The sequence below is a fragment of the Cottoperca gobio genome, chromosome 8 (assembly GCF_900634415.1).
Source record: "Cottoperca gobio chromosome 8, fCotGob3.1, whole genome shotgun sequence".
NCBI lineage: Eukaryota > Metazoa > Chordata > Actinopteri > Perciformes > Bovichtidae > Cottoperca > Cottoperca gobio.
The window spans coordinates 13001428-13011752 of NC_041362.1; the positions used below are offsets into that span (position 1 = coordinate 13001428).

The window sequence follows — 10325 nt, forward strand, 5'->3', positions numbered from 1 at the left end:
TCACTGTGGCTCTCGTGCACAATAATAAACTGCAGAGTCTTCTTGTTTCAGACTCCTCACCTCTAAGTACACAAGATGTTTGGAAGAGTCTTTGGTGATGGTAAACTGGCCTTGGAGACTTTGGGCAAATATTGTGCCTGTTCCACTATCAATGCGTCCGATCCATTCCAGCCCTTTCCCTGGTTTCTGACGAATCCAGTGCAGCCAAGCCAGAGAAAGTCCTTCCACCTTACAGGACAGAGAGACTGGTTCTCCAGCTCTGCTGACCACTGGCTCTGAGGAGGTGAGGGACTGGCTCTGAGCAGCTGAAAGAGACACAGAGTTTAGATGACGGGGAGCCAGCAGACTTCCAAAGCTCCTTTTCTCCTCCGCTGGACACCGACTTCACTCACCTGAAATGAGAGCCAAGAAGACGACACTTTGTACAGCTGTCATGGTGGGAACTTGTCTGAACAACTACAAAGGCTGTTATGAAGGATATATATTCAGCATGCAGAATGGGTGGGGATTGTCCATCAGTGTGTGAATTTGCATTTTTGAAATTTCAGAGATACAGTGTTGATACATAAAGAATATTTATCGGAAAAGGAAGAGTGCTGGAAAGAGACAGAGAGAGAGAGAGCGAGAGAGAGCGAGAGAGAGAGACATGTTGTTTCTCCCTTTTTTGAGTGTTTGAACAGTTTTTCACTTGTTTACATTTAGGAGCGAGATTAAGAATGTATGGTGTGTGTACAGAACAAGCTGCTCTGTGAGTCTCATACACGTTTATTTAAAAAGTGTTCAGTCACCTCAGTGAGGTGGATTACTGCGAAGACAAGAATTTGTCAGAAAGAAAGACAGTTTTTCCTCTGAGAAGTGGAAGTGTAACGGTACGATCAAGACAGAAGGGAGGTGGGACTCAATTGCACGACACAGAGGCAGATAAGTGTTGAATGGAAATGATCTTTACTGAAAACTTTGCAGTTGCTATGGTACACACATAGACATTTGAACATACAAAGTATCAAGGGGTAATCCAGGAGCAGAGTCGGGTCACAGAAACAGGTTTGGTACACGGGCAGATACTCAGCGTAACAGCACAGCAGACAAGGATCAGGCAAGGGCAGAATCGAGTCACGGAAACAAGGTCGCGGAAGCCGGGGAATCAAACGCTTGGGAAACAGGAAGACGGGACTAATGCTGGAACTCTTGACATCGAAGTACAAACACAACACAAAACATCTAACGAACAGGCCGAGACCTAATAGGAAGTTTGTCTTATTTGCAGTATCATTTATTCATTCAGCTTTCATTTCAATGTCTCACAGACACAACAATAAACAGAAGCTCCTGCAGTCTGCCAGCTGTTTAGATGGTGAACTACATAAATGAACACATGAAGCTGAAGTCACAGCTGATCCAGCTCATAAAATGTTGTGTGATGTGTTGAGGAGGGAGAAACATGACACTAACTGCTTTATAGTGTTTTTATAATGGGAACATTAATGTAGCCTAAATGTGTACATGCATGTTAAGACCCGGCTCGGCAAGGGAAAAGGGAGTATCATATAACCAGATGTTGATGGTAAATAAAGTATATTTATTAATAGAATATGGATATTTGGCAACCAATTGCTTTTAACGACACCACAAATAGAACAAAAGGAGGGCTCTTATAAATAACAAAAATAACCCCCAAAAATAACCCCCAACCTAAACATTTCTAAAACAAAGCTCGGGGTGAAAACTTAATAACAAAAGACCACAACAAAACAGCGCCGGGGCACCCTAACGTCTAACAGAAAATGCTGCAAACTTCTAATCAGTTAACTTCAAAGATAAACCTAGTTTCGACAACTAGGATACAGTACACAGAATTTCAGACAACAATATACGATACACGGAAACTAGTATCCACACAAGTACGAGGCATCTGGCTGACAACACCAGCAGCCCGGACTGTCGAGCTGGCTTGGCACTTGTAGTCCACCGGTCTTTCCCGTGACCCCGGATTGGAGAGCTGGAACAGGTGCACACCAATCACCACTCAGTCGTCATCAAGGTGGGAGGAGGAGGTGTCGCCGCAGCCAATCAAGGGGCGGTGGTCACACATCCAAATCTGCATACTTAAATAGGGAAAACAAGGTGCATGCATCCACAAAGTAATCCCTGCAGATAAATAAGGCCGTGGCCGTAACAATGTAGTATTTATTTTATCAATGCCTGGGCAAAGATTTCAGCAGATGTTTTTTCTGTCCTTAGCTGTTTTGTGAGGAAGTGATTGTTAAAGTAAGACGTCTTTTTTAACTAATGTGATAAATGATGATTGTTGTTTGTTGATAATGATGTTTCTCAGAGCTGGTTTTCATCATTGTATTAAACACTACAACAATTTATAATGAAAATGTAATTCTTCCTTGTTCTATACCAGCACAGTAATGACGAGAGCAGGATTATTGCTATTTCCAAGTATTTCATAAATAAAAAAAATAAAAAAAGAGTTGATGTTAAATTCAGTTAAAAACATTTTAGGAACAATCAGTATATCAAAGAAATGAGAAACTGAGACAAGTTAATGTTCTCAGTGGTGGTGTTAAATACAGGAAGTAGTTTTTGTATGAGTCTCCTGTCACTGTCTCTCACTTGTGTGCTTCTGGCACAGTAATACACTGCTGTGTCCTCGGTCTTCAGACTGTTCATCTGCAGATAGACTTTACTGCTGGAGTCGTCTCTGGAGATGGTGAATCTACCCTGGACTGACTGGGAGTAATAGATAGAAGAACTGCCTGTGTGTATAAAAGCAATCCACTCCAGTCCTTTTCCAGGAGCCTGTCTGATCCAGTTCATATGGTAGCTGCTTAATGTGAATCCAGATGTTGTACATGTTAATCTGTGAGCGTCTCCAGGCCTTTTAACTGCTGGTTCAGATTCTGTCAGAGTCTGACCATCAACACCTGTCAAAATAAAAATATACGTGTCACACGTTACATTGGTAGCACAAATTAAAATATGTCAAATCATCATCAGTGAAAGTCTTCACCTGCCCAGCAGAAAGTTAGAAGCAGCAGTCCTGTCCTGTAGTCCATCATGTTGAACTGTGTGTCCACTGTTCTCTGTCCTCCTCTCTGCAGTCACATAAGTAGAGGTGGAAGATCTCTGAGATTTGCATCGACTCCTCCTCATTGGAAGGATACAACAGGTCTGGAAATAGTTCATACAAATGGGGAAGTAATGTCTAAAGATCAACCTTCAAAGTCAGCTGTTTTGATGTTTGTCTGGTGTTTTTAAATGTGTGTAGATTATCTCTAAGTATTAACACCACAACCACATTTATTCTAATAATACTCAAATGATCATCTTAGTTCAGACGTTTGACACATTAACATACAACATGTATTCAAAGTGTTAAATCATAATTCATCTTGGGATCAAGTGTTTCTCATTAGTCTCTTTGATCATAATGTGCAGACCATGACAACATTCACTATAATATAAATAATCTACAGTTTTATTCTGATCACCAATATCTACTAGCATTTCTGAAACTTGCTTTATCATCGTTTCACCACGTTATACCATCAACCAATGTTTTGATATCATTTGGATTGTGCACATTTCATCCAGCCAAGCCTGCTGTCTGATCAAATGTTGTTCAGCTTGTTTCTCTTTTCAAGTCATGTCAAGTCTCATTTTGTGTCATTTATGGTTTGTACTTTTGAATATGACGGGTAATATAAGATAAAATCATGCTTTGATATTAGTAGGAACTATCTGTTGTTGTGGCAGATTTTATTCGTATGTGTTTTATTATGGGGTGTAATAAGAGTGTGTTCTGTAATAGGTTTTATTAGTACATAATTGTAGTAGGATTTACTAAGTATGTGGTTTGTATTTTAAATATATATAAATGTGTAATATTCAATTCTAATCAATATAAGTGTGAGAATACAGCCTCTGTAAACATCTGGGAGAAGGTCTGAATAATAGCATTAGGGAGGATGAGAATGAAGAGTGAGTCTCCCAATTCAAGCTCATAAAGAAAGTAGATTTATGAGACCCTTAGTATATTGAGGATGAGATAAGAAGGCCAGGCGCCTGCTAAAAAGACAGGACTAACTTCAACTAGAGAAAAGACCCAGAGACACACGTTTAAAGGACAGGACAGGCACATTCCAGGTGATGAGTCAAAGGGCGTAGGCCAGACTATATCAGGTTGATTTACCAGCAAGAGTTCTGGACTCGGCACACAATATGCAACCTTTTAGCCTCAACTTTGGTTTTGTATGTGAAATTAGGTAAAAGAGGGGGGCTGAAACAGTCCAGGGGTCAGTGCATCTCCAGGGATGTTCTCAGAGTTGATTTGTGTACTTGTACATGAGATTAAACTCTGTTGTATCTGACTTTAAACTTCTCCAGTGATGTTCTTTTCTCTGACAGAGATCTTATTTTTTCCTGACTAAGGATTACGTTAAAAAGACTGAGTTAGACTAGATTTGCAACAGTTTAAATAAGTTAAAGAAAATATTAGTGGAAGGGATCCAGTCCTCCTCACTGGCCTGGAGGACGGAATTAATCCATGATACTGTGTATTACTGTGAAATACATAGAAATCTAATGTGGATTCATTAATGTGCTTTTACAGGTGTTGAGACATCCCAGATGTCATTAAGATCACATTACTATAAAAAACAAAAGAAAAAAATATATAAAATATATAATGTATAATATAGATATAATTCTATATTGATGTTGGCTGTCGTGGAATTGAAATTAAATGATAGAAACATTAAAATACTCAACTCTTCCTCTGTAATCAGTATACAAATATTGTCTCTATACAATCAATGAACTCTGCAAACATTATTTTCCATCAACTCGTCAGAGTGCGGTGTGTATTAATGTTCACATGAGCAACATTAACAACAAGGAAGCCAATTTACATACTGATTGATTATTAAATCAGCTGACAGGTTTATTTAAATCATTTAAAATCAAGATGAAAAGTTCAGCTGTGGTTCTTTATTCACACAAAGAGAAGGTGTAACTTGAATCTCTGACAAACACACTTTAGATTGTAAATGAAAACAAACTGTTCTGTAGTTTGACTCATGAACACCACTGATTCAGTTACTAATGCCTTTACCATTCAGATGTATTTCTTCTTACCTAAAAATAACTTTTTGAGGGTTCGTTTCTACTCTACATATATCACTGGCTTTTAAAAACCAGGATGTTTGCTGAGTGTATTCCATCCCTTCAAAGGGTGAAAGGTTATACATACATATAATTATATATCAGTGATTGTTACAGTAAACAGGGAAACAGTCCTTCCATTAAAAACTCTGAAGTTACAGTGAGCTGGTGTTGGAGTCATTAGTGGTCTGAGGGCTCCTCCTCTGGTGGCTTCATGTTACAAGTGTTCAGGCACTGAGGGGTTTTTGTTCAGCTCTACTGATGGTGTGTGTCACTGTGTGTCTCTGGCACAGTAATACACAGCAGAGTCTTCAGGCTGCACATTCTGTCCGTTTAGAGTCACTGTCTTGCTGGAAGTGTCCAAGTCGATACTGAACTTGTTCTTCAGTGAATCTTTGTAGTATGAAGCTCCAGTGTGTTTCATTCCAATCCACTCCAGTCCTTTCCCTGCAGGCTGTCTGATCCAAGCTGTGTAGTAGCTGCTCAGAGCATAAGAGACCTGACAGCTGATGGTCAGACGTTGACCTGGCTGCACAGTCACAGAGGCCGGCTGTGTCAACTGTTCACACTTCACACCTGTTTAAAAAATAAAGGAAATAAAATGTTTTGTCACAAACGATCAAGTTATACAGTAAAAGAAAAGCTTTTGACGAATGCAGAGAGACTCACATCCAGCTGCCAACAGCAGCAGCAGAGCTACAGAGAACATGTTGAAAGTGATGTGCTGTGAACTCCACTGACAGCCTGGTGTGATGTTTTTATAGCTGAGGAACAAGGAAGGTCACTGACTTTGCATAGAATCAAACATGAAGCATCAATGTGGGTCTAACGGGAGCAAATGGAAGATTGTGCTCATTTGACATTTTAATTCTATTACACACCTAATTGTAATGTTTAGAAAATGTCTCTACATTTACAGAAATTAAAGAACTTCAAACTTTGTTTTCAATATTTTAACTATTAATGCCTTAAAGTATTGAAGTGACATATTAATGAATTACTGCATTTATTCATTCATTTATTTGCGTGTTACTGTATTAATTACTGCAGCCAGTATCATGTGGGATGAAAATGTAAGTAATAATAAGATACTTTTAATGGTTTCAGTGTTTGAAGACATATTTATAAAACTTATAGTTTATGCTTTCATAAACTACTTTTAGTTTTAGTCAACACAGTTTATCTTCATAAAAAAAGCAGCCTTAATCAAATATAGAATATTTGTATTATTTTTTCTGTAACACTATTTTTATCATAGCCAAAGACAATAGACATGTGACAAAAACATTAAATATTGTAACTAATAAAGACACAGTTTTATTTCCGCCCATGGAGAGATGTAGATACATTTTCTTTGTATTCACATACAGAAAACTTTATTCTCTCCACATCTTTTCTAAACATTTCTCTGCAGTTAAAACACAATAGTCATTCTTTGATTATTATATTATTTTTCTATCTTAAAAATGAACAAAAACGTTATATATAAAGTATTTATCTCCATAAACAGTATGATTTAAGGTCATTCACGCTGTTTGTAAACAATAAAGGTAAATGCTGTCATCACTCCACTTTGTAGATCACTGCTGGCTCCTCCCAGAAATGATTTGAATGAAACTTCAGTACATGATGAGAGAGTGAACATGTGTTATTTACCCATTGATTGAATTATAGAACAATATGAATCTCTTTCAAGGGTTCAAGTGTCGGTCAGTAAAGATCAATGAGAACACAGATGAGTGTCTACTTGTAGCAACAGAGGAGAGAGACACTCGACACTGACTGCCCTCTAGTGATTCTAGAAAACAAACTGAAACATTGTTCTTCACTCTCATATTATGACCCTCTTAAATTGCACTTCATCCACGGACAATATTGTCTCTTAATTGTGTGGAAATGTATAGTATTTGTGGAGGTTTCATTTCAGCAGCCATATTGTTCTGCTGTCTTTGACGCTTTTATGAACAAGTGATCTTTATTGTGTTTTTTGTTTTTAAACTTTAGTAATAATATTTCTCAGGAACAGTTTTCAGGACTTTGTATAGTGCAGGAACAAAGGGTAATTTATTATCTAAGATATGTTTGTAATGTAAACATCTAAAAAGTTATAAGATATAAAATATATATTTTAAATATAATATAAATAAAACAACAAAGAAAATTCATGCTTGGGCTCTCCCAGCCCAAAAGATGTTTACTGCAGGATTTTGTGCAGCTGCTCAACCAGCTCCAGTCACTGTGAGTCTCGAGCACAATAATAAACAGCAGAATCTTCAGTCTTCAGACTGCTCATCTGCAGATACAGCTGCTGTCTGCTGTTGTCTCTGGAGATGGTAAACCGGCCCTGAACTGACTGAGAGTAGTAAGTGGTGCCACCACCACTACTGATAGCAGAGATCCACTCCAGTCCTTTTCCAGGAGCCTGTCTGATCCAGGCCATATAGTAGTCACTAAATGTGAATCCAGATGTTGTACATGTTAATCTGTGAGATTCTCCAGGCCTTTTAACTGCTGGTTCAGATTCTGTCAGAGTCTGACCATCAACACCTGTTAAAATAAAAATATGCGTGTCACACGTTACATTGGTAGCACAAATGAAAATATGTCAAATCATCATCAGTGAAAGTCTTCACCTGCCCAGCAGAAAGTTAGAAGCAGCAGTCCTGTCCTGTAGTCCATCATGTTGAACTGTGTGTCCACTGTTCTCTGTCCTCCTCTCTGCAGTCACATAAGTAGAGGTGGAAGATCTCTGAGTTTTGCATTGACTCCTCCTCACAAGAAGGAGTGACCCAGATCACACCTGCTAACTTTGCTTTATTTCTCCATCACTTGTGGAATTCAGAGGAGAGATTGAACAATGTCGTCTTCTCAGTCTCTCCTTAAATCTTATTTATATATTATGGCTTTCTCTTTACTGACCATATTTTCTTGCATGTTTCTTTCTTTAAAGAATCTTCTCATTGCATCTCTTATAACTTTGATTTTGTTTCTTTTTTCTCCTCATATTATTATTACTGATATTACCGAGGTCACATGGTGACATTGTTATGTGTCTTCCACATTAATATGTTAAGATATGTAAACTATGTAGTGGGAGCACACAGAGGCCCGAGAAATGACATCTGGTGAACTTTACGTCATTTTGATCTAACTACAAAACACAACACAAACACAAAATACTGTAAGATAATATTATTATTATTTCTAACAATATTGTAAAATTCATGTTTTATTCTTCACAATCCGTATAACACAGAGAAAGACAAACACATTACAACATTACACAGTCTTAATAAAACTGAGACTCAAACACAAGCTGGAAGTCAAAAACCACAAAATCATCTGCTGTTGTCTTTTTAGTTTTAGTAGTGGCATTAGTGGCATGAGTGGCATGAGTGGCATTAGTGGCATTAGTGGCATGAGTGGCATTAGTGGCATGAGTGGCATTAGTGGCATGAGTGGCATTAGTGCCATTGTCATTCTGCTCTCACTGCCGTCATATTTAAGGTCCATTTTGGAACATGTTCATATTACTAATATAATTACAGAATACAAACACCTAAGTGTCTTAAGATCAGCTGTTGTGCTTCAGTTCGGAGTCTGGAATCAACTTATTCATTTTATTAGGATTTATTATTGCAAAAACATCTGTTGTGTAATTAACATCTGGATCTTTTTCAATGTCCTCTTTGATTAGTGTTGCACTGGGTCTTTGTCAAAGTCCTGATTTCATATTAAATATTCATTTCAAAACAAAACAACATACCTGAAATGTATATTTGAATAGTTTATTAATGACAGTAAATTCAAATCATGTATTTCTATTTTTGCTGTAAATTGTTTTATTTATGTATTTATTTAGATCCATTTGATGAGTGTTAGTCGAGCATTTGATCTTAATGTCCTTGAGATGTATGTTATATTTGTGGACATTTTAATGGTGGATAATGAAAACACTTTATATCAGCATTGCAATAAATGTACTAAAGACTATATTTAATGTTCTCAGTCGTCTCTGGAGATGGTGAATCTACCCTGGACTGACTGGGAGTAATAGATAGGAGAACTAGATGTGTGTATTAAAGATATCCACTCCAGTGTTTTTCCAGGAGCCTGTCTGATCCAGTTCATAGGGTAGCTGCTTAATGAGAATCCAGATGTTGTGCAGGTGAGTCTGTGGGATTCTCCAGGTTTTCTAACTGCAGGTTCAGACTCTGTTATGGTCTGACCTTCAGCACCCGACGAAACAAACAGAGCAACCACCAACGGTGTTAGCTTTCTGTAAGCCATGTTCACACTGTGCTGATGTTTCAAATGCTTGAATCTTAAATATGAAGTAAACTGGATCCCTGTGGGAATTATGTTTACAGTAAGCTCCTCCTACTTCCCATTCTGCTTATAAAGTCACATTCAAGGCCATGAACACAGCAGAACACACAATAAAACATCATTTTAACAAGCAGCAAATAGAGATTTATGACATCTGTACCTGCATGACTACAAAGAACTGCTGAGTAAATTATTTTATTTTTATTATTCTATTTCAGCGAAAGGATGGAGCTGATTATTTCTTTGAAAACATGATTTAAATAAGTTGCATAATGGATTAATTTCTGTTTATTTATTTTTTGTGAGTGTTAACATTTAAAACAGTTTAATTCAGAAATAAAACAAATCGTCAAAAGATACGTCTGAACTCCCACATAAAACAAATCTCAAGGACTGCCTTCTTTCATCTACGTAACATTGCAAAAATAAGACACATCCTGTCTCAAAATGATGGAGAAAAACTAGTCCATGCATTTGTTACTTCAAGGCTGGATTACTGCAACTCATTGTTATCAGGTTGTCCCAAAAAGTTGCTTAAGACTCTTCAGTTGATCCAAAATGCAGCGGCACGTGTATTGACAAGAACAAGGAAACGGGATCATATCACTCCTGTATTAGCGGCTCTGCACTGGCTCCCGGTAAAATACAGAATAGAATTCAAAATCCTTCTCCTGACTTACAAAGCAATTAATGGTCAGGCTCCAGCATATCTTAAAGATCTCATAGTACCTTATAAACCAACTAGAGCATTACGCTCCCAGACTGCAGGGTTACTTGTGGTTCCTAGAGTCTCTAAGAGTACAATGGGAGCCAGAGCCTTCAGC

General features: G+C 37.8%; 4 gene segments (V, D, J or C); all 4 read right to left on the reverse strand.

The window, feature by feature from the left end:
• LOC115011798 (immunoglobulin heavy variable 3-74-like) lies at positions 1-452 on the reverse strand. The segment is given in 2 exon segments: positions 1-305; positions 393-452. Coding segments are annotated over 2 exon segments (348 nt in total).
• A 2065-nt stretch (positions 453-2517) lies between these two features.
• On the reverse strand, positions 2518-3134 carry LOC115011799 (immunoglobulin heavy variable 3-48-like). The segment is given in 2 exon segments: positions 2518-2933; positions 3020-3134. Coding segments are annotated over 2 exon segments (465 nt in total).
• A 1849-nt stretch (positions 3135-4983) lies between these two features.
• Positions 4984-5958, reverse strand: LOC115012129 (Ig heavy chain V region 5A-like). The segment is given in 2 exon segments: positions 4984-5748; positions 5842-5958. Coding segments are annotated over 2 exon segments (345 nt in total).
• Positions 5959-7333: 1375 nt separating this feature from the next.
• Positions 7334-7938, reverse strand: LOC115012117 (Ig heavy chain V region 6.96-like). The segment is given in 2 exon segments: positions 7334-7719; positions 7806-7938. Coding segments are annotated over 2 exon segments (363 nt in total).
• Positions 7939-10325: the final 2387 nt, after the last annotated feature.